This window comes from Coturnix japonica, chromosome 10, assembly GCF_054131305.1.
Source record: "Coturnix japonica strain WE chromosome 10, WE-NBRP24, whole genome shotgun sequence".
Lineage (NCBI taxonomy): Eukaryota > Metazoa > Chordata > Aves > Galliformes > Phasianidae > Coturnix > Coturnix japonica.
In genome coordinates, this window is record NC_140672.1 from 14,070,166 (window position 1) to 14,094,545 (window position 24,380).

The 24,380-nt window shown below is 48.5% G+C and overlaps 1 protein-coding gene across 3 annotated transcripts; it reads left to right on the forward strand.

Annotated features, from left to right (window-relative positions):
- The first annotated feature begins 222 nt into the window (after nucleotides 1-222).
- Nucleotides 223-2,508, forward strand: LOC146759404 (uncharacterized). Of its 3 annotated transcripts, none has more exons than XM_085510642.1 (4): nucleotides 223-378; nucleotides 632-718; nucleotides 963-1,031; nucleotides 1,123-2,508. In XM_085510642.1, the coding sequence occupies exons 1-4, from the start codon at nucleotides 375-377 to the stop codon at nucleotides 2,268-2,270; spliced, it is 1,308 nt and encodes a 435-aa protein (XP_085366768.1). In that variant the 5' UTR covers nucleotides 223-374; the 3' UTR covers nucleotides 2,271-2,508. The 3 variants fall into 3 exon arrangements, with proteins under 3 accessions (XP_085366768.1, XP_085366769.1, XP_085366770.1); XM_085510643.1 differs by having other exon boundaries at nucleotides 635-718; XM_085510644.1 differs by lacking the exon at nucleotides 632-718.
- Nucleotides 2,509-24,380: the final 21,872 nt, after the last annotated feature.

Sequence of the window (24,380 nt, forward strand, 5' to 3'; positions counted from 1 at the left end):
AGCGTCGCCTTTCAGCTCACAGAGGGACTCGATGGGGATGGCCTGTCCTTACTGCCAGGCAGAAGTGAGTGTCCTCAGCCCTCTGTCATGAAGTGTGGAGATATTTGACTGTTACTTCTGGGCGGGGGCAGTGCTGCAGGGAATGTCAAGAAACCTTAAGATTTGCAGGAAGGCGCAGCGAGAAGTGATCAAACAGATTGTGTTTGGGCTGTCAAAGTAGCATCCTTCTGTTCTCTGGGGGAGCATGGGCTTACTGGACAGTATTTCAGCTTCTCGCTGGTATCTGTGAAATCAACACCTGATCTGTTGTTGTAGGGACGGAGACCGCAAATCCATGGAACGGTGCGGAACAAGAGGGGAAACGGAAAGCCTCCATGGGTAAGAAGCTCTTGTGAGCTGTGGTGTGGGTACCTGCCTCTAAATAGGGCTGCATGAAGGGCAGTGTGTGTGATGGAAGAGAGAAGAAAGGACTCTGCAGATCTCTGCTGACTGCAGAAAGGGCACAATGTTGTGGCAGCAGAAAGGCAAACTGAAGAAACTGCTGTTGAAGACCAGAAGCTTGTTGTTGGCTGTGCTCAAATCTTCCTCCATTGAGATGCTCTTCATGTCTTTCTTGTCTCCTTCGTGTCAGAAGCTGATGCAAGCAGCATTCTATCAAAGCGCAGCCTTGCCGAAAGCCAGGGGAGGAGCACAGAGTGTGGCCCAGCACCCAAGAGAGGTACAGACACACAGTGGACGTCTGGCTTTGGTGCACTGTCTTTCTACTTTGGCTTTCTGTCCATTCTTTCCTGGAACTGTTCTCATTGTCTGTTCCTGGGGTCTTAATCCCCGAGCTTGACACTTAACTTTGCCGTCCTGATCTGTAATGGGAACACAACGTCCACCAGAGATCCCTTGGTACGGGATGAACATGGTACTGGAGAGCTGGCATTGAACCTTGGACATTTTCTTGCTTTTCCCAGCAGTGGCGACCAGCTCGGATGTGCCGGAGGACATCACGGGCATTCAGGGTTTGCTCTCTTGGATCAGTGGTGAGTTTGGGGGCTGCACAGCCCACAGGTGTGTGTTTGCACAGAGTGTGTGTGGGAAGTCCCCAAAACGGTGATCATCTTGCATTTTCAGATGTGTCAAGAGCTGCTGAGGTGCCTCACAAGAAGCCGAGAAGCCCTGCCCCAGGATGCTTCATCGCTGAGCTCCCTGACAACCCCTGGGAAAGCACAGAGCTCAGCACGGAGGCACAGGCTGCCAGCGGGACCCACAGCGACCCCTTCTGGGGGCTTCCACCATCCCCTGGGTTCCTGTCTGAGCTGCAGTATGAGATGACACGGCTGTGCCCTGTCGTGCCACCAGCGAGTGCCCGGCTCAGTCCGCTGCCAACCACGCTGGCTGTCACCACACCTCCCTCAGCCCAACCCGCACAGCTCATTGAGGAGGTGCAGCCAAAGCAGCCCCAGGTTCTTCATGCTCCCTTTCCACCATCACTGGGCTCTACTATCTGCCGGGTGGCAGATAAGAAAAAGAGGGGCAGCACCAAGCGGGCCAAGCGCCCTGCGCCTGCTGACATGGCCCAGAAAGGGGAGAGTTCCCAGCAGGAGCAGCCCACCAGCAGCGCTCCAGCCAAGAAAAGGAAGCTGCTGCCAAGCAAGGAAGGAAAAGAAAGAAAAGGCTGCAAACGCCCACATCAAGTGAAGCAGCCTGGGGCCAACACAGGAGCCAGCAGCAGCGGGCAAAAGGGCACTGCCAGCGAGCTGCACGTGCACCTGTGTAAATCCATCCAGGCCGTGCACCCGCTGGGGCAGAGAGTGACTGCGGTGGGGCCGGTGCGCCAGCCACTCTCTGTGCAGCCCCAACCCACACCCAGTGCCAGCCCTGCTGCCCTCCAGCCCCAAGGCAGAGGCTCAGCCAAGGCAGTGCCGGCACCTCCAGGCAGCACGGCGCGGAAGGAGAACGCTGCCAAGAAGACACCATGGAGGAGCTCCGTGCTGTGCAGGGACCCACTGCCACAGCTGCACCAGCAGCAGCCTCGGCCACAGCGCCCCATGGACTTTGTGCCCTGCGTGGGGCCCTGGGCAGGTGGCCGTGCGCTACCCAGAGTGCTGGAGGAATCGCTGCCCATCACAGCCGAGCAGCGGCTCGAGCGGGAGCGCATGAAGAGGCTGGCCCAGGAGGAGCGGCAGCGGGCGGCCCAGCAGATGAAGATCGGCCCCGTGCAGTTCCTGGTGCAGCGGGAGATAGAAATGGCCATAGCTGACATGTACGGCTACCTGTAACCCTGAGCTCCTCGCCGGCCCTGCAGCACCAGGCAGCAGCGGCAGCATTCCAGGGGCACCAGCAGCAGCCCCATCCCTCCCCTGCAGAACAGAGCCATCCTCCAAAGTCATCATTGCAGTGGGATGGGACACTGTCTGGACACTCAGTTGTTGTGGGATGGCAATTTTAGGAATATTGTTGTTTCTGTTACTCATTGTTTTCTATGATTTGTCATTAAATGCTTTGTGTTTCCTTTGACGTATCCCTCTGCCTGCATTCATTTGTGCCGTGTCACAGCCCCCCAGCTCCCATGGAGGGGAGAAGCAGGGGCAGCCGGGCCTGCTGTGCGATGTACAGACAGCCATAAAGATACCTCACATGGCATCGTGGCTCCTCTGCCTCGTTTGAGGCCAGGCAGTTTTGTCCTCACTCAGCCAAGCCTGGACACCCAGAGCAGCATTTGCTGGCTGGTGGCCAGCCACGAGTGGTGTCCCCCAGGGCTCAGCTCCTATTGAACACCTTGATCAGGGATCTCATCCAGGGCATTGAGTGCGCCCTCCGTAAGTCCACAGACAACACCGAGCTGGGAGGGAGTGCTGATCTGCTGGAGGGGAGAAAGGCGCTGCAGATGCAGCTGGAGAGATTGATTGCATTGATTCTACGGTTGGGCTGCAGTTGGATATCAGGACCTTGAAGCTCTTTTCCAACCTGAGCCATTCTAGGATTCCGTGATCCCATATGCATCCCAAGTCCATCCCATATGCACAGCCCACCCCATATATATCCCAGTTCCCGATATCCCATCCCATATCCATCACATATCCATATCCCCACATCCCAATCCCAAATCTCACATCCCACATCCAACGCCCCAATCCCGCATTTCAGTCCCACGTCCTAAATCCCACATCCCAATCCCTATTCCAAATCTCGCTCCCAACCCCTCATCCCAAACCCATCTTTATGCTTGATCGCATAAAGAACAAGCATGTGATCCGAGACAGCCAGCATGGCTTCACCAGGGGAAGGTCATGCTTAACTAATCTTGTGGCCTTCTATGATGGAGTGACGGCGTTGGTGGATGAAGGGAAGGCGACCGATGTCATTTACCTGGACCTGAGCAAGGCCTTTGACATGGTCCCCCATCACATCCTCATCTCCAAATTGGAGGGAGGTGGATTTGATGGGTGGACAACTAGATGGATAAGCAATTGGTTGAAAGGCCGCAGACACAGGGTGGTGGTCAATGGCTCTATGTCCAGGTGGAGGCCGGTAACGAGCGGCGTCCCTCAAGGGTCTGTCTTGGGACTGGTGCTCCTTAACATCTTTATTAATGACATCGATGAGGGAATGGAGTGCACCCTCAGCAAGTTTGCTGATGACACCAAGCTGAGTGGTGCGGTCGATACGGTGGAGGGAACAGATGCCATTCAGAGGGACCTTGACAGGCTGGAAAGCTGGGCTCGGGTGAACCTAATGAGGTTCAACACGGCAAAGTGCAAGGTTTTGCACTTGGGCCGGAAGAACCCCAGGCACCTGTACAGGCTGGGAGGAGTTGTCCTTGAGAGCAGCTCGGCAGAAAAAGACCTAGGGGTCCTGATAGGTGAGAAACTTAACATGAGCCAGCAGTGCGCTCTGGCAGCCCGGAAAGCAAATGGGATCCTGGGCTCCATCAGGAGAGGGGTGGTCAGCAGGGATAGGGAGGTGATCGTCCCTCTCTACTCTGCTCTTGTGAGGCCCCATCTGGAGTACTGTGTCCAGGTGTGGAGCCCTCAGTACAAAAAAGATATGGAGATTTTGGAAAGGGTCCAGAGGAGGGCCACAAAGATGATCAGGGGGCTGGAGCACCTCCCCTATGAGGACAGGCTGAGGGAGTTGGGTTTGTTCAGCCTGGAGAAGAGAAGGTTGCGGGGTGACCTCATTGCAGCCTTTCAGTACCTGAAGGGAACTTACTCCCAGGAGGGGAGTAAACTCTTCGAAAGGGCTAATAATAGCAGGACTAGGGGAAATGGTTTTAAGTTGAAGGAGGGAAGATTTAGGTTGGATGTTAGGGGAAAGTTCTTTACTAGAAGAGTGGTTAGGTCCTGGAACAGGCTGCCCAGTGAGGTTGTGGATGCCCCGTCCTTGGAGGTGTTCAAGACCAGGTTGGACGGGGCCCTGGGCAACCTGATCTAGTAAAGGCGTATGTTTGGTGGCCCTGCTAGGCAGGGGGGTTGGAACTACATGATCCTTGAGGTCCCTTCCAACCCGGGTAATTCTGTGATTCTGTGTGATTCTGTGATTCTGTAATATTGTCAAGTCCAGTTTCATGACAGACACAACACAATCCAAATATGGGCTGCTCATCTATTTCTCTCTGCCATCTCTTCTTACCCCTTGTTGTTCTAACTCTGTGACCCTGTGCTTGCTAACTGCATGAAAACCACTCATTTTGAATGGCATCATCATCTTAGAGCACGAATGGTGATATCACATGATTATAACACTCAGTCTATGTAATTAGCAGGTTTTAAATGAAACCAAAATAAGACTTCGTTTTCAAAACTGCCTTGTGACAGGTCGTGAGCTAGATAGTAGCCAGTGATGATGAACAGCTGAGTGAGTGAGTTTTCTGCTCTCTGTAGGAACAGAAGATGGTTTGGACTATTTAGGAGCTCTCCAAAACACATACACAGTGATGGGGTACTGGCCCAGAGCAGCAGCACTCAACAATGAATAACCTCTCTGAAAAACAAGACTCCAGAGACACTTCTCCCTCAATGGGAATTATAGGAATAGAGCCTTTTGCTGCCAGGACCACCCTGTGGGTTTTGAGATTAATGCAGCTCTGGATACATGCTGTCTTCTGCATGTCCCTTGGCATGCAGGCTTGGCTTTTTCATCAGTAAGAATGTAGGCAGGGTTGCTCGGCCTCATCTGGAAAGACATGGACTATCAAGGCAGAAAGAACTGAGGTATCAGAACAGTAAAGACTATTTACACATCTAAAACAGACAGGCAGAGATCCTGCTCCCTCTGCAACCCCAGGGCACCACCCAGAAGCCCTCAGATCCACGGGCTTTGAAGTAAGTCTGAACAAACTAACTGCAGCACAAGGCAGAAAGGCAAAGGCAACTAGAAATTAGCACTTGTAGGAGAAGTGCAGTGCAGGTTATCTGGCCCATAGCTATTCCTATTTCAACCTTTCTCACAAATAATGTTTGGCCTGGAGGAGATTGAGATCTTCCTGTTTGTTTCTTTATATTTTGTAATGCCTAGGTGTCACAGCTGTTGCAGAATGTGCTTCAAACAAACAGCAGAGAGCTGACCTCCAGTGATGGGAGCAGAGGTGCAGAAAGAAAATAGCAAGGAAGCCACACACTGTCAGGCTCCTGAGTGCTGCTTCACAGCCTGTGCAATTCTCTAGTAAGATTCACTCACTGTTCCCTCAGATAAATGAATAAAACCAGTTGGCGAATGAAAGCAACATGTAGCAAGAGGCTACAGTGCTTGGCAAGACTATTGTTGATTTCATTTCTGTGCTTTCATATCAATTCTTCCTCCACAAAGCATCTAATCAGCCGATGCTGAGCAGCATAAAATTAATGGTTTCGTTCAGAGAGCTGCCTCATGATGCCAGACAGCATGGTGCCAGACAGCATGGTGAGACTGTTTGTAAATATTTGATTAGAAAAGGCAAGCAAATTTGGCATGAAAACCCGGGTAATTCTGTGTGATTCTGTGTGATTCTGTGTGATTTTATTTCAACTTCCATTTTTTCTAGTAATTCTTGCCCTAGCAAAGGCTTTGGTGAATGTGGCATCTACAAACCTTTGTGTATTCCTACCTGTTTACCTAGAATAAATTGTAAAGTCTTAAGAAAGCAAGACTTTTCACTTTGGGGCAATAGTTTCTGCTGCTGTTAAAAAGCCATTTATGCATAGTAAGAAGCACCCATATCCACCAGGAAATAAACCACCTTATCCTGCTTCCCTAGCTACAATTTCACCAGTGGATCTGCTAGGGGAAACTTTGAAATCAGAGAAGGTTCCCTCTCACTTAGCTTGGTAGGATTTCTCCACCAGTGTCCCACTGCAGTTTGCACACTGCTTTCGTTCCAGTTGGGCAGAGAAATCTTGGGGTGAGCCGAAAGTGTTCCCCCTCTCAGCTGGTCCAGCAGCCGAACAGAGCAGGTTCCATCTGGGTCACCAAACTGACTTGTGGAATCAAACTCTGAAACCCAGAGTTAGGTTATAAAGCAGGGATGTGTTTATTCAGAGCAGGGTACAAAGGGGAATCACTCCTCCTGTCTTGCACACAAGCATGCAGAATCATTATATATTTCAAAACCAAGCTCATACATATTCAACAAATCTACGAGAACTCATCTACATATTCATAGGCAGTAGATGCATGTTTTTGCTACATGTTCTGCAGTTGCTCCATGCTCTGGACAGCTCCCGCTGTCACTCCACCCCTCATAATGAGCTCTGCAGTCACTCCTGCTACAGGTCCTGTAGCTGTTCCAGGTATTGTGATAAGGAAATGAAACAAATTCCTCCAAAGGGAGGTAAACTGTGCCAGGAGGTTCAGCCCTGTGGTCACTCCAACCCCTCCAAAGAGCCCAATGGCTGCTCCAATTCAGTCACAGGTCCTGTGGTGATTGCAGCTTTGGCAATGAGCTCTGCACTTGTTCCAGTTCCTGCAATACCCCGACAGCCGCTTCAGCTCCTACAGTGAACCCTGTGGCTGTTAAAACCCCTGCAACAAGTCCTGGACTTGCAAACAGCTTTGCATACGTATTATTATCTGTGCATATATGTTTGCTAATTCATATGTTGTATATATGAGAAAATATTCTAAATATATTATGTATATATAAATACATTTGTCATAATTATTATCATTTTCTTTTTCTCTTTATCTCAACCCATAAACTTTAAACCACAGCACTGCCCTGAGTCCCTTACAGATCTCCTTGGGACCCTTCAATCTGACCTAGTCACGCAGTAAAGAGCACCAAAACATCTCGAAGCATTCTCAGGGAGCAGCTCCTGAAATATATTCCTTACACCAGCATTGGAAGAGGCCTCCAGTTCTCTGGTCCTTCTCTGAAGGGGCCCTGTTGTTATGGCAGTACCAGGAAGGAGACCAGCTCTGACACAGTCGTTCATATTGCTGGCTACTGACTGCAGCCCCGGAGTGCTGCTGTAGAGACAACTGGACTGTTTTGAGATGCATAGGACCTTCAGGCCTGCACAAATGAGAGGACTTCAGAGCATTGTGGTAGTGTAAATAGAGCAGGATTTAAAAGAGCACTGTGTTCTGCTGTCTGTGGCTGTACCTCCCTAAGACCCAAACAAGGTAGCAAGAGAGAAGGGCTAAGGAATAGTCAATTTTGAAAGCTTTTTAGGTATCTTTTAACCTATTCAGGAGATCTGTTTATATGAGCTCTTGGAGTGAGAAAAAAGAAAGTGGGTAGGAAAGAAGTGAAATAATTTGCAAATTTTTTTTCCTACAGATTGCTGTACCATTCACAATCAAACAATGATGTATCAATAAAACATAAAGAACCATCACTGGGAACTATGTGAGGAAGATGTGCACATTATTGAAGCTGGAATAGTGCTTATTGCAACACCTTCCAGAGAGCCTGCTTGATCTCTCTGTTCCTCATGCTGTAGATAATAGGGTTCAGTGTTGAAGGCACTACTGAGTACAAAAGTGCCACCACCAGGTCCATGGATGGGGAGGAGATGGAGGGGGGCTTCAGGTAGGAAAAAATGCCAGTGCTGACAAATAAGGAGACCACAGCCAGGTGAGGGAGGCATGTGGAGAACGCTTTGTGCCGTCCCTGCTCAGAGGGCATCCTCAGCACAGCCACGAAGATCTGCACATAGGACACCACTATGAAAACAAAGCACCCAAAGGCTAAACTGGCACTAAAAAAGAGAAACACAACTTCCCTGAGACTTGATTCTAAGCAGGAGAGCTTGAGGATCTGGGGGATTTCACAGAAAAACTGGTTGACAACATTGCCTTGGCAGAGAGGCAGTGAAAACGTACTGGCAGTGTGCAGCAGGGAATTGAGAACCCCAGCGCCCCAGGCAGCTGCTGCCATGGTGGCACAAGCTCTGCTGTCCATCAAGGTCCCGTAGTGCAGGGGCTTGCAGATGGCAACGTAGCGGTCATAGGACATGATGGTGAGAAGGGAACACTCTGCTGAGGCAAAGAAGAGAAAGAAAAAGAGCTGTGCAGCACATCCTGCATAGGAGATGGTCTTGGTGTCCCAGAGGGTGTTGGCCATAGCTTTGGGGAGAGTGGTGGAGATGCTGCCCAGGTCGAGGAGGGCCAGGTTGAGGAGGAAGAAGTACATGGGGGTGTGTAGGCGGCGGTCGCAGGCTACGGCTGTGCTGATGAGGCTGTTGCCCAGGAGGGCAGCCAGGTAGATGCCCAGGAAGAGCCAGAAGTGCAGGAGCTGCAGCTGCCGCGTGTCTGCCAACGGCAGCAGGAGGAACTCACTGATGGAGCTGCTGTTGGGCATCTGCTGTTGTTGTGCTTGGAGTCCTGTTCAGAGTGCAGAAGATAATGACAAGTCCAGACCATTCTCAGACACACTCCTCCTGCTATAATATGAAATGTTTTAATTCTCCTACAACAGTGTACATTTAGCACCATTACTTGCATTTAATTTCATGTATTTTAGCATTCCTAAAGCAGAAGCAGCATATGGAGCTCTGAACTACCTCTTCTTTTCTTATCCCTTCTCCCTGGATATTTCCTTCTGTTTCTTGTCTTATCTTTACCCCAAGTGCTCTTAGAGCCCCCTACCCCAGCTTCAGTGACATACAGTTTCAGTTAGATAATGCTGCCTGTTTTTATGATAAGCAAATTATTCATGCCTGCAGAAACTGAAGATAATTACAATTGGTTCCATTCTTAGAGAAGGGGTAGACTGAGAGCACATCATGTGTGACTGTTCACAAAACAAGCAAATGACTGAAAAAAATTCTCAGATCTCTGACAGCCCCTTTTAGGTTTCTGACTCCAATCCTTTTTGCCCCAGAATAGGAAATGGAAACCTGCCTTCGTTCTCCTCTTGCAAAGGGCCCTCACAAACATCCTGTTGTGCAGTGGAGCTGTGATCCCCTGCCCCAGGCAGCAGCTGTGGCAGCACAAGCCCTGCCGGGGGCTCCTTCCCCCCCACCCGTCTCCCCGCAGCGCCCTGGGCAGCTCCCCGGGCAGGCTGAGTGCTGAGCCTGGCAGGCGGCAGAGTCCCATACCCGGCACACAGCCCCTGGGGCACAGCAGGGACCCTGCTCTACAGGACAGCCCTGGGCACCCGCCCTGCAGCCCCGGCTGCACAGCCTGCAGCCGTGCTGGGACACGCAGCCCTCAGGGCTGTGCTCTTACACTGAAGCAGGGAAGACCTCTGCTGGAGCAGAAGGCTTTTAACACAGTAAAGGAGTATGCAGTGCCTGCAGCCAGATCTGCTACGGGATGTCCCAGATTAAGTTAACCCTCTATGAAAAGCATCTGCATGGTCTGCAGTGAGACTTACCCTGTCATGATCTGTGAGGAAACCTCTTGCAGTGAGCTCGAAGCCCTCTCACCCCACACACGTCCTGTAAGCTCTCTCCAGTTTCTCTCTTCTTCTGTCACCTGCAGGCTGTGCTGTGCACGAGAGCTGCTCCTGGGCACAGCTGTCTCTCTGCATCTCTGCCCACTTTTATGAGCTCCCTGTGTCCCAGGAGCCCAGCCCAGCTCAGCTACAGATTATGTCATTTTTATCCTTCCCACTCATCTCCCCTGACATGTCCCTGGGTCCTCATGGCCAACAGCTCCTGAAAGACAACAGCATCATGACTGTGCTTTGAAATCTGCTCAATTAACCACCACATGTCCAGTGGTCAGTGACTGATTGGAGACATATAGCGAGTACTAATAGAGTTTGTTTGATGAAGCACAAAGGGCAACCAGACAAGGACAGGAGGTTTGGACTTTCCCTGTGCAGGACAGTGATCCAGCTGAGGCAGTGCAGGAGTCTCATCCGTTGACAGAAATCCTGGAGCTGAAATGGGATTTAGCTCCCTACACACCCACAGGAGCTGGGATTCCTCTGGTTCACTTCAGAAGTGCACAAGGAGTTGTCTGCATGTGAGCTCCTGCTCTGAGTCCTCGACCCTTCAGCAGGGACGTAGATGCTTACACACAGACACTGGGTGATGCCCAAGGTGCCTGGGCTGCTCCTGATGTGTGCCAGTGCTTGTAAACCGTGTGGGAAATCCCTGAGATAGACAGCTCCTTCCTGGGCATCGGCTGGGGGCCAGAGAGGGGATAGCACCGGCTGTCCGGTGAATTCACTCGCAGCTGCAGGAGCAGCACAGGACCTTCAGGAAAGCCATGCCCTAGGAGTGTCCATGTTGCTTTGTCAACTCCAAGACCCATGATCGCTCTAATGTCTGTGTGCCAACTTCTGCACACTGATACCATATATGAGCTGCGGGCCTGAGCTCCTGTTTGGACCATAGGGACACAGTTAAATGGCTTCTACAACTGCACTGTAACGGAAGGGGAATACAGAGTCTTTACAATGGTTGAGCGAAGAATCAAAGAAGGGCGACTGCCCTCTGTGAGAGTGCACTGAGCTCTGCCTGGGGATGGAAGAGCAGCCAGGTCAGAGCTAATGGAAATGGCAAACAGAGGAGACCATCAGTGTCTGATCCTGGCTTCTTGATCATGGAGAGCAAGTGGAAGGTGCCCTCTGCAGACAGATGGGAGCCTGATGTTGTCAGGGTATCGTCCCCTTTTGGAGCATTTTTCACTCCAGTATCTGCTGCAGGGACAGCACAGCAGGGCATGTGCCATCTAGCAGATCCGTGGAGAGCACAGATGACAGATTCTTGACCAAGCCATGGAGGATCCAAAGAGAAGTTCTCTGCTGGATCTCATACTCTCCGTCAATGAAGGTCTGGTGGGAACTGTGAAGATCAAAGGGGCATCAGGCCAAGTGCAAGACACAAATGGATCTCTATTTATTTATTTATTTATTTATTTATTTATTTATTTATTTATTTATTTATTTATTTATTTGAGGCTACAAGCTTAAAAGATGTTCATTAATGTCAATAAAATTAAGACAAAGAATTGAAGACAAAGATCAAAATCAATGAAAATGTGTTAACCCTTCTCAACATGTGAAATTCTCATGAGTCTTGTTCCATTTTAAGTTGTAAATATGAATCTTTGAGGTGATTTTATGTCTTTTCTTTTTTTTTTTTCTTTTTCTGAAACTACGATGTTTTCCAGAACTGTGTTTGATGGACACTTATACCTCCAAGTTCGGGGACACAGACAGCAGTGCCAGTGTCAATGCCCTGTGACTAAATCCTGGCGCCCGCCGCTGCTCTTCCCTGATGCCTATTTGATGTCCCTCATGCTCCAGGTGTCTCCAGCTCTCCTAAATAAATGGCTGTGGTTAAGGGCATGTTTTCAGCAGGCCACTTAGACACACGCTCCTGCCACAGCCTACAGATTTCCCCATCCCTTGCTCTTTGTTCAGTCAGATACCTCCCAATTATCTGTCTGATTTCTGACTTTTAGGGGGATGCCTCAAATTTGCTCCATCTCACCAAAGTCTGATGGACTGTGCTGTCAACTCCTTCCCCGTGATTCTATCTAGCCCTTCCTGTGTTTACTTTTTCTCTTTCTTTTTCCTTTTCCTTCTCCCTTTCCTTTTCCTTTTCCTTTTCCTTTTCATTTTCATTTTCATTTTCCTTTTCATTTTTCCCTTTCTCTTTCATTTTTTTTTTCTTTTTCTCTTCCTTTGTTTTATTTTTTCATGCTTTAAAAAAAGCATGAATTTTGAAAGATGTTCATTAATATCAGTAAAAGTGAAAAAAAGAGTTGAAGACAAAGATAGAAATCAATAAGAACATGTCAGCCCATCTCAGTGTGTGAAATACTCATGAGTCCTGTTCAATTCTAAGTTGATACCTCCCAACTCCCTGGCTGATCTATCCCAGGGAGATTACTGAAATTTGCTCCATTCCTCAAAAGTCTGTTGTCAAATCCTTCACCGTGATTCTATCTATCCCCTCCTATCTGTGTCTAACTCATTTATTGTGCAAATATTCCCTATGAAAGATAAACCTCAATAGAAGCAGCTTGGACATGGCATGCAGTTGATTACTGTGTTTGACTGTTCATTCAATTGCATCACCTTTCCTTCTGTTTGTTGGCCGTAAATAAAGAGAATTCTTTCTTTCTCTGTGTGCAGCTGGTTCTCTGTGGAAAGCCAGTGGGAGTTGGTACAAAGGAGGTTTAACACTGAGCGGGTGACGGTAGAGGAGAAGAGTGATGTGAGGAAAAGTGATGCAAGTCCCATGGGGCCAATGTGAGTAGAACTGGGTTGAAGATGTTGAGGAGGAACTTTGTCCACACAGAAACAGAATAGAACTCATTGGGCACATCTTGGATTGACATCAGATGCAAAGTGCTTCTTTAACTTCTTGTATAAAACAAACTATAAATAAATAGATAATAAATGCATTTTGGATTCTTGCTCTTTAAGCTGTCTCCATTTTGCTGAACAACTTCTGAAAACCTGAAGAAGAGAACAGGAAGGTACAAGGCACAAGAGGCTCTTTAGGTTAGAATGGGCCCCAGGGAGTATTTGGTGCTGCATCCATCAACCTCCAGTGCAGAGAGAAGTTTGAACAAAGTGCTCAGCAAGACAAAGTCAGAAGCAACAGTGAAGTTTCTTGGAGTATTAATGGGACCACTGAGGGCCATTAGCAAGCAAGCTTCCCAAGGCACTAGTTAGAGCAGATAATTGTAAACCATGACTCCAGTCAGGTAAAGGCACTGGCATGGTGGCTCTGATGCTAAGAAAATCCTTTTTTGTCTTAAGAAGCAAACAGACCCTTGGCAGGGAGATCCTGTCTCTCATGTTGGCTCAGGGCCCTTCCTGGGGCAGTGGGATGGAGGTCTGTATGATGTTAAATGAAAGACATGGGGACAGAGATCCCAGGCTCTGCATTGGGTACAATGATAATGTCAAGTTCATGTCCCATGTGTGCCCTGTGTCTCATCACAGGATGTGGGGTGTGAGAAGGGCCCCATCTAAACAAGCAGTCAATCACAGTGAAACTCTGAACTTCAGATCTCTCAGTTCCAGTGCCCTCCTGTGCACACCCTCCCATCGCTTGATGTCCTTTATGTTCTGCATTGGTCAGAAGTGCACCTAGTGCTCCCGGTGAGGCTGTAGCAATGCAGAGCAAAGAGGAACAACCCTTTCCCTCACCCAGTTGGCAATAAATTCCCTGATGCGCTCCAGGGGACCGTTAGCTTTCCTGGCTGCCTGGGCACATTGCGAACTCACTTCCAATTTGATGTTGACCAGAACCCCCAGTCCTTTTCAGTCAGAGCGTTCTCCAGTGTCCCTTATACATTCTCTGTTTATGTCCAGGTTTGCCCCTACCCAGTCGCACAATCAGGCACTTGTTCTTGTTAGACGTTATTCACTTGGTGCTTAGTACCAACTGGTACCCACTTCTCTGACTTGTCCACATCTCTCTGCAAGTCCTCTCCACCCTCAGTGGAGGCAGCAGCACCTCCTCATCTGGTATCATCAGCGAACATCAACAAAAAGTCTTGCATGCAAGTCATTCGCAAAAACATGACAGAGAAGTGACCCTAAAATGGAGCTCTGGGGAACCCTGCTAGTGACCATCTACCAGCCTGTTGGAACCCATTGACTCTAATCCTTTGGGCCTGACCTACCAGCCAACATCTCACCCACCACATTCTGTTTCTGTCTAGCCGTATGCAGGATGTTCTGTCCAGAAGGGTGCTGTGAGAAATAGTCTCAAAAGCTCTACTAAAATTCTGAAGGATAACATCAACTGTCAACCCTTGGTCAACCAATTCACTAACATTGTCATAAAAAGACCTATAGTTAAACAGGACCTTCCCCTCGGGAACTTGTGTTGGCTGTGACCAATGACACAATTGTCCTTCAGGTGATTTTCAATCACTCCCACCATCACTTTCTCCATAATTTTACCAGGCACTGGAGTGAGACTGACAAGTTCATAGTTGCCCCTGTCATCTTTGTTGCTCTTCCTGACAATGAGACAACATTTGCCAGCTTCCCGTCAACTGGTATGACCCTAGATTTATTAGATGCCATTGAAATGCGAGCCCAGAGCATACTAAGGTGTCATCATTGTAAGGACATAGATGTGCCAGAGCTTTGCAGTGCCTTGAACTCTAGAGTATGAAACAGATGGAGCATAGAGAAAGACTGGCCTCTTCTGTTGGTTAGCAGAATAACACTACATGATACATGGGGTCTCTGCTCTGCTGGGAGTGTGGATGTGCCTGAAGTTAGCAAGGCCTTGCTTAAGAATCTTGACAGGCTGGAGAGCTGGGCTGAAGCTAATGGGATGAGGTTCACCAAGACCAAGTGCCACATCCTGAACTTTGGGACCTGGAATGGACTTCCCAGTGTGGGGGTGGTGGATTCACTGACCCTAGAGGAGTTCAAGGAATGACTGGATGTTGTGTTGAGGGACATGGATTAGTGGGAGCTATTGGTGATAGGTGACCAGCTGGAGTGGATGATCTTTTAGGTCTTTTCCAACCTTGGTGATTCTATGATTCTATGATATCCTGTCCTTGTATGAGTGCCCTCTTTGAGCAAACACTCTCTGGGAGGACTCAGCACATGTCTGGAATTAGTCACTGACCACTAGAAATCTGGTGTTTAATTCAACAGATTTTAATGTACTGTCATGATGCTGTTGTCTTTCAGGAGCAGTTGGCCATGAGGACCCTGGGACACCACAGGGGAGATGAGTGGGAAGGATAAAAAATGACATCATCTGTTACTGATATGAACTGGGCTCCTCAGATACAGGGAGCTCATAAATGTGGGCAATGTTTTAGATGTGCCAAGGTGCATCTCTTGTGCGCAGCACAGCAAGGCTGGGGCTTCATCAGCAGTTGACATGAGGATAGAAGAGAAGGGAGAGAGAGCGTACAGAGTTCACACAGTGTGAGCCTGCTGTGAGCTGACTGCTGGAGCATTGATAACAGACCACAGCATGGTAAGTGTCTAGCAGTAGGCAATGGAGCTTCTTTTCCTGGAGGGATCAACAATCTGGGACACCCCATAGCTGATCTGGCTGCAGGCACCGCATGATTCTTTACTATGTTAAAAGCCTTCTGCTCCAACTGAGGGCTTCTGTGATGCAGTATCAGAGCACAGCCCTGAGGGCTGCGTGTCCCAGCACGGCTGCAGGCTGTGCAGCCGGGGCTGCAGGCGGGTGCCGAGGGCTGTCCTGCAGAGCAGGGTCCCTGCTGTGCCCCAGGGGCTGTGTGCCGGGTATGGGACTCTGCCGCCTGCCAGGCTCAGCACTCAGCCTGCCTGGGGAGCTGCCCAGGGCGCTGCGGGGAGACGGGTGGGGGGAAGGAGCCCCCCGGCAGGGCTTGTGCTGCCACAGCTGCTGCCTGGGGCAGGGGATCACAGCTCCACTGCACAACTGAATGTTTGTGAACGGTCTTGGCAAGAGGAGAGCGAAGGCAGGGATTTTGCAATTATTTTTCTGAGGGAAAGCAGAAAGGACTGGAGGCAGAAATAGAATAGGGGCTGTAAAATTTAAAACACAGCTATGTTACTCACAAGTATTTCTTCAATCAATTGCTTGTTTTGTGAACAGTGACACAGGTTGTGCTTTCAACCTCTCATTTCTAAAAGGAAAGAATCAGTTTGTTGTTATCTGAAGACTTTAATATTGCACTTACCCTGCAAACAGGCATATTTGTCTAAGACATATTGAAGTGCAAAAAGGCTGGGGCTGGGGGTCTAAGAGAAGCTGGAGTAAAAATATGTGATGAGTAAAGGGCACCTAACAGGAAAGTATTCAGGAGTCTGGGATATGATTATGAAATGAGAAAAAAGTAAGAGCTCCTTAATCTTCTACTTCTGTAGTGACGGTGAAGCTCACGAAAATAAATTGAAGTTATGGAGTTAAATGAAAATTATCCAAAGGTAAATGAATACATTTCACAGTACAGCAGAAGAACTGTCTCTGAGAATGGTCTGGACTTGTCATTATCTTCTGCACTCTGAACAGGACTCCAAGCCCAACAGCAGCAGATGTCCAACAGCAGCTCCATCAGTGAGTTCCTCCTGCTGCCGTTGGCAGACACGCAGCAGCTGCAGCTCCTGCACTTCTGGCTCTTCCTGGGCATCTACCTGGCTGCCCTCCTGGGCAACGGCCTCATCAGCACAGCCGTAGCCTGCGACCGCCGCCTGCACACCCCCATGTACTTCTTCCTCCTCAACCTGGCCCTCCTCGACCTGGGCTGCATCTCCACCACTCTCCCCAAAGCCTTGGCCAACGCCCTCTGGGACACCAGGGCCATCTCCTACACAGGATGTGCTGCACAGCTCTTTTTCTATGTCTTCTTCATCTCAGCAGAGTATTCCCTTCTCACCATCATGTCCTATTACCGCTACGTTGCCATCTGCAAGCCCCTGCACTACGGGACCTTGATGGACAGCAGAGCTTGTGCCACCATGGCAGCAGCTGCCTGGGGCACTGGGGTTCTCAATTCCCTGCTGCACACTGCCAGTACGTTTTCACTGCCTCTCTGCCAAGGCAATGTTGTCAGCCAGTTTTTCTGTGAAATCCCCCAGATCCTCAAGCTCTCCTGCTCTGGCTCCTACCTCATGGAATTTGTGTTTCTCATTTTTAGTGCCAATTTATTCTTTGGCTGCTTTGTTTTCATTGTTGTGTCCTATGTGCAGATCTTCCTTGCTGTGCTGAGGATGCCCTCTGAGCAGGGACGGCACAAAGCCTTCTCCACATGTCTCCCTCACCTGGCCGTGGTCTCCCTGTTTCTCAGCACTGCCTTTTTTGCCTACCTGAAGCCCCCGTCCATTTCTTCCCCACTTCTGGATCTGACAGTGGCACTTCTGTACTCAGTGGTTCCTCCAACAATGAACCCTATTATCTACAGCATGAGGAACAGGGAGATCAAGCACGCTCTCAGGAAGTTGCTGCAATAAGCACTATTCCAGCTTCCATAAAGTGCACATGTTCCTCACAGGATTCCCAGTGATGGTTCTTTATGTTTTATGCATCTCTGATTGTTTGATTGTGTGTGATATAGTAACCCGCAAAAAAAATGTTATTGAACATATAAATAAAAATTTATTTCACTTCTTTCCCACCTACTTTCTGTTTTCTCGCTCCAAGAGATTGTGTAAACATGGAACCAGATTCCCTGAATAGTTTAAAAGATTCCTAAAAGGCTTTCAAAATAGACTTTTGTTTATCTCTTCTCTCTTCCTACTTTGTCTGGGTCTGGTGGAGGTACAGTCGCAGACAGCAGCACAATGTGCTCTTTTCATTACTGCTTGCTTTACACTGACACAGTGCCCTCAAGTCCTCTCATTTGTTCTGGAATAAAGGTCTTGTGTGTCTTGCAACAGTCCCGTTGTCTCTTCAGCAGCAATCCAGGGCTGCAGTCAGTAGCCAGCAATACGAATGGCTGTGTCAGAGCTGGTCTCCTTGCTGGCACTGCCATAACAAGAGGTCCCCTTTAGAGCAGGACCAGAGAACTGGAGGCCTCTTCCAGAGCTGGTGTAAGGAATATACCTCAGGAGCTCCTCCCTGAGAAAACCTCGAGATCTTCTGGTGCTCTTCAGTGTGTGACCAGATCAGATTGAATAGTCCCAAGGAGATCCGTAAGCGTCTTGGGGCAGTGCTGTGGTTTAAAGTTTATGGGTTGAGACAAAGAGAAAAAGAAAAGGATAATAATTATGACAAATGTATTTATACATATATAATATATTTAGTATATTTTCACACATATACAACATATGCAGTTGCAATCATATATGCACAGATACTAATACATATGCATATCTGTTTGCAAGGCCAGGACTAGTTGCAGGGGTTTTAACAGCCATAGGGTTCACTGTAGGAGCTGAAGTGGCTGTCAGGCTGTTGCAGGAGTTGAAGTGACCTCAGAGTTCATTGCCAGAGCTGGAACCACCACAGGACCTGTGACTATGTTGGAGCAGCCACTGGGCTCATTGGAGGGGTTGGAGCCACCGCAGGGCTGTACTTCCTCCCTTGGGAGGAATTTGTACCATTTTCTTATTACCATACTTGGAACAGCTACAGGACCCGTAGCAGGAGTGACTGCAGAGCTCATTATGAGGGATGGAGTGACAGCGGGATCTGTCCCAGAGCTTGGAGCAACTGCAGGACGTGTAGCAAAACCTTGGAGCTGCTGCAGGGTCTGTGCCAGGAGTTGCAGAGGTTGCGGCACTGTCAGCAGATCCAGCTCTCTGGATCTGGCACACTGCAGTCATACCAGTGCCACAGCAGACCTGCCCCCACTATTCTACCAGTTTCTCAGGATCCTGCAGTTGCTCAGAGATGAAGTTCCAAAGCCCTGGGGGTGCCCACCGCTCCAGGCAGCTGCCCAGACTGTCCCACACCCTCTGCCATGCAGAGCCTTCTCACCTTGGGGCAGATCTCTCAGTGATATTCCTGAATAATTGTTTAACCTCAATCATAGATTCTTAGAATCACCAAGGCTGGAAAAGGCCTAAAAGATCATCCAGTCCAACCGTTCACCTATTACCTATAGCTCCCACTAAACCATGTCCCTCAACACAATATCCAGTACACCCCCGGACTCACAGAGGCGACAATGTAAATTGTGTAATTCCTAATCATATGGACAATGTTACTTCCAAAACCCAAAGATGACCAGAGAGCTGAATGTGCACAAAACTTCACTTTGTCAGCTGCCAATTTTATCGTGGTACAAACTGAGGTCAAACAGCACAGCAAAATAAATACCCTAATCCAGCAACCAAGCATCAAGTAAGGAGCTGTGCAGTGAAGCTTCATGAGAAGACTCAACAAGCTCCACACATAGGGAGCACATCCACACATATCAGCACCATGGCCTGCACTTCTCCAGCTCCCACAAAGCCCTGAGTTATCTCGCTCTGGACAGATGTGCTGTTATCTCAACCCTTGGAGCCTCACATCAGGCACCGAAATGACAGTGGTTGTTGAACCCAACATGTGGCTCAGCAGCACACAGTGCTTGGTGCACTGTCCCATTCCCAGTGGGATGGGGATGAGAACTGGGAAAAAAAGTACAACTTGTGGGTTGTAACAAAGCAGTTTACTAAGAGATAAAGGAGAGGAGTAATAGTTATCACTATATATCCGTTGATATGGAATCGTATGTAACAACTGATGCACAAGCACTTGCTCAGCACCACCAGACTGATGCTCAGCTTGGCCCTGGGCAGTGAAGAGACTGAGATGCACTCCCATCCCTTTCAATACAATTTCTGCTTGCTGTCAGGTGATAGAGAACATCCCTTTGGCCACTATCAGTCAGCTGTCCTCACTCTGTTCCCTCCCAGCTCCATGTGCCCTTTACTGACCATGGCCTTGGCTCCGTACAACACTGCTTAGCAGCAGCTGTAAACATCAGAGTGTTATCAATGGTTTTCTCCTAGAACCAAAACACTGCACCATAGCAGGCAGTCTGAAGAAAAAAAATTCTCTTTCGATAAGCCCCGCTACCGTCTGTGCTAGGATTCACTTCCCCCTTTGAGACAGTTGGGTTCCATTCATGGATAACAGACCATGGGCCAAGTAAACTGTCCTGTGATCAAAGAACTCAAAGTTTCTGGCTCAGTACCAACCTCTGAGACAATTGTTCATTGCTTTGCTTTCCAAGCCTGCTCCGTGTCCCTCACTGCCCCTGAAGGTATAGAACTAAAAATCACTTGATCTCCCACTTTGTGAACTAAATGGCCTAAATTCCTGAAATCTCTTTTTATAGTTTGCAGTCTTATCTAAGAAATTTCATTACTGCCCACCTAAACTACGAGTAGTGGAAAATAATCAGTGGACCTAACCAGCATGGGGAGTTTCCTCATTATGTCCCTGACCTGAAGCCAAGAAGGCAGCAGACTTCCTGACAACTCGGGTCCAGTCTGCAAATGGGGCCCTCTATTCCTCTGAGAAGGGAGTCACCCACCACGGCCACCCTTCTTTCTTTCATGGCAGAGGAAGTCACAAGGCTTGGTAGTGACTGCCTTGCATTAGGTTCCCTCCTAGGCAGATCCTCCATTGCCTCCCTATTCTTATCTCCTTCAGATTTCAGAGTGTCAAACCTGTTGCTTAGATGGATCAGGGGTCGAGGGCTAGGCAGGCATGGGGGGGCTCCTGTGATGTTGAGTTGGGACTCTCTTCCAACCCTCCTCATCAGTCAGGTCTGTCTGACTGTGACAGGGCACGGAGTCAACCACTTTTCTGGGGGTATCTGCCTGGCAGCCTTCCCTCGGTGATGCCAGCAAGTCACTCCACCAGCCCATCTCCCGATCACACTCCCTGATGGTGAATTGTGAGTAAAACCTTGAGTAAAGTGAGAGTTCACCTAGAGAAAAGTATGAGTAGAAACCTGGATTGACGTGAGGGTAAACCCAGAGTAAACCCAGGATCCCATCCATCAGGCATGCACAGCCTCTAAGGGCAACTATTTCCAGTGTTGCTGTGTAAAAAAATAGGTTCCTCACATCTAACCTATGTCTCCCCTTTTTAATTTAAATCCATTTCCTTTTGTCCTGTTATCAACAGACCATCCCATCCTTATTCTAGTGTTAGGCATCTCATCCTCAGATGGAAACCCTGGGGCTGAATTGGGATCAGTTTTTCAAAGAACCACGGGGGCTGCAAGTTCACCTAGCTGAGTTCAGATGTGCACAGTGAGGTGTCTGTGTGTGAGTCCCTCATCTGAATCCTTGGTTTTTATTCCACAGGGACTGCACTGCTCGTACACAGTCTCTCAGTGATGCCCAAGGTGCCTTGGGTGATCCTAGTTTTGTGCTAGTGCTTGTAAACTGTGACGGAAAATCTATGAGATAGACACCTCCTTCTGGAGGATTAGCTGAGGGCCAGAAGGGAGGTATTCTTGGCCATCCTAAATACCAACTCAGCCCCGTGCTTAGGGCACCCATTGTGTCTTTTGCACCTGACTCCATGGAGTACGTAGTGATATTCAGCTTATCAAAAGGATGAGCTCAGAACAGAAGAGGCAGATTTTCCTCTCTGCTCCATCTGTGGCATAGTCTGGATTTCAAGGCATTGCAAAGCTATGGCACATCTACGTTCTTGCACTGATGACACTTTAGCATGCTCTGGGCTCGCATTTCAATGGCATCTAATAAATCTAAGGTCATACCTGTTGACAGGAAGCTGGCAAATGTTGTCTCATTGTAAGGAAGAGCAAGAAAGATGACAGGGGCAATTATGGACCTGTCAGTCTCACTCCAGCACCTGGTAAAATTATGGAGAATGTGATGGTGGGAGTTATGGAAAAACAGCTGAAGGACAATTCTGTCATTGGTCACAGACAACACAAGATCCTGAGAGGAAGGTCCTATTTAATTTCAGGTCTTTTTATGATACCTTTATCCATTGAGCTGAACAAGGGAAGGCAGTTGATGCAATCCTTGAGGATTTCAGTAGAGCTTTTGATACTATTTCTCCAGCACCCTTCTGGACAGAAATTCCTGCATACAGCTAGACAGAAAGAGAACATGGTGTTTTGTAATACAAGAAGAATTTTACAGAGCAGCAGCCATGGATTGAGATAAGGAGTTCACAGAGCAGCAGCTATGGAGCAGGATAAACAGCATGAGAAAAAAGGAAATCTCTAGGAAAAGAATGAATGGCTCGTGGCTTTGAAGGGGGGTTATATGGTTGTTATTGCAGTAGCTTTCCTCCAATTAGCGTCTGTGATTTTTGGACACCCTTGTCTGTCTCCTTTAAAATCATGGCTTTTCGGGCAATAAATTGACGCAGCTATATGTAACTATATTGGTGTTTGTCTGTTTGTCCCAGCACGCTGACATTTTGCCTTTCAGGTTCACCAGCAGTGGTGGGTGAGCAGTTGGCCAGTAGTTCTGTCCCAAAGGATTATAATCAGTGGGTTCCATCGGGCTGGTAGATGGTCACTTCCAGAGTTCCCCAGGGTTCCATTTTAGGGCCACTTTCCTTTCATGTTTATGCAGATGACTTCAATGCAGGACTAGAAGATGTTCTGAGCAAGTTTGCTGATGAGACCAGATGAGGAGGTGCTGTTGCCTCCACTGAGAGTGGAGAGGACTTGCAGAGAGATGTGGACAAGTCAGAGAAGTGGGTACCAGTTGGTACTAAGCACCAAGTGCATAACGCATAACAAGAACAAGTGCCTGATTGTGCACCTGGGTATGGGCAACCCTGGACATAAACACTGTCTGTATATTGGACACATGAGAGACGTCTGACTGAAAAGGATTGGGGGTCCTGCTCAACATAAAATTTTAAGTGAGTCAGCAGTGTGCCCAGCCAGCCAAGAAGGCCAACAGTCCCCTAAAGTGCATCAAGCAACTTATTGCCAGCTGGGTGGGAGAAAGGTTTGTCCCTCTCTGCTCTGCATTGCTACTGCCTCACCTGGAGCACTGGGTGCACTTCTGGGCAATGCAGAACATAAAGAACATCAAACTATGGGAGAGTGTGCACAGGAGGGCACTGGAACTGAGAGATCTGAAGTTCAGAGTTTCACTGGGATTGACTGCTTGTTCAGACGGGGCCCTTCTCACACCCCACATCCTGTGATGAGACACAGAGCACATGTGGGATATGAACTTTAACAGCATCCTTGCACCACATGCAAATGCTTTTCCCAGTGCTTCAGTGTTCCACCACCCATTGCTTTCAACATAGTTTTCAACACCCCAAACACCCCATTGTATCTTTTAATTTTACCAGAAGCTTGTGCATGGTAGGGGATATGATAAATCCACTCAATGCCATGAACTTTGGCCCAAGTATTTATTAAGGGAATTTTTGAAATGTGTCCCATTATGAGACTCAGTTCTTTCTGAGGTGTCATGTCTCTATAGGACTTGTTTCTAACAACCCAATATTGTGTTTCTGGCAGTAGCATGGGGTACTGTGTATGTTTCAAGCCACCCAGTGGTTGCTTCCACCATGGTAAGCACAAAACGCTTATCATTATGAGATCCTGGCAAGGTGACATCATTCACCTGTCACTCCTCCCCATATTTATACTTTTGCCTTGGCCTTCCCCCCAGAGAGGCTTCATATTCTTGGCTTGTTTAATTATGGCACATGATTCACAGTCATGAATAACCAGTGCAATAGCATCCATAGTTAAGTCCACCCCTCAGTCTCTAGCCCAATTATATGTTATGTCCATTCCTTGATGGCCTGAGGTCTCATGGAACCATCAAGCTTGAAATAATTCACTCTTGTTCTGCCAGTCCAAGTCTATTTGAGCCACCTCAATTCTGGCAGCTCGATCTACCTGATGGTTGTTTTGTTGCTCTGCAATAGCCCGACTCTTGGGCAAGTGTGCATCCACGTGACACACCTTTACAATCATATCTTTTTTTTGAGCAGTTATGTTTTTCTACAGTTCAGCAGCCCAAATAGGTTTACACCTCTGTTGCCAGTTATTTTGTTCCCACTGCTGTAACAACCCCCATAAGGCATTTGCCACCATCCATGAGTCAGTATAAAGATAAAGCATTGGCCACCTCTCCCGTTCAGCCACATCTAAGGTCAGCTGGACAGCTTTTACCTCTGCAAACTGACTTGATTCTCCTTTACCTTCAGTGGCCTCTGCGATCTGTCGTGTGGGGCTCCAAACAGCAGCTTTCCATCTCCGATGCTTCCCTACAATATGAAATAATCCATCAGTGAAAAGAGCATATTTCTTTTCATTTTCTGGTAGTTCGATGTATGGTGGGGCCGCTTTAGCACATGACACTTCTTCTCCTGGTGATGTTCCAAACTTTTTATCTTCAGGCCAGTTCATGATCACTTCTAAAATTCCTGGACGATTGAGGTTCCCCATCCGCGCTTGTTGTCTAATCAGTGCAATCCACTTGCTCCAGGTGGCATCGGTAGCATGATGGGTGGAGGGAACCTCCCCTTTCAACATCCGGTTCATCATTGACAGTCGAGGTGCCAGAAAGAGCTGCATTTCAGTACCAGCTACTTCGGAAGCAGCCCGAGCCCCCTTATACG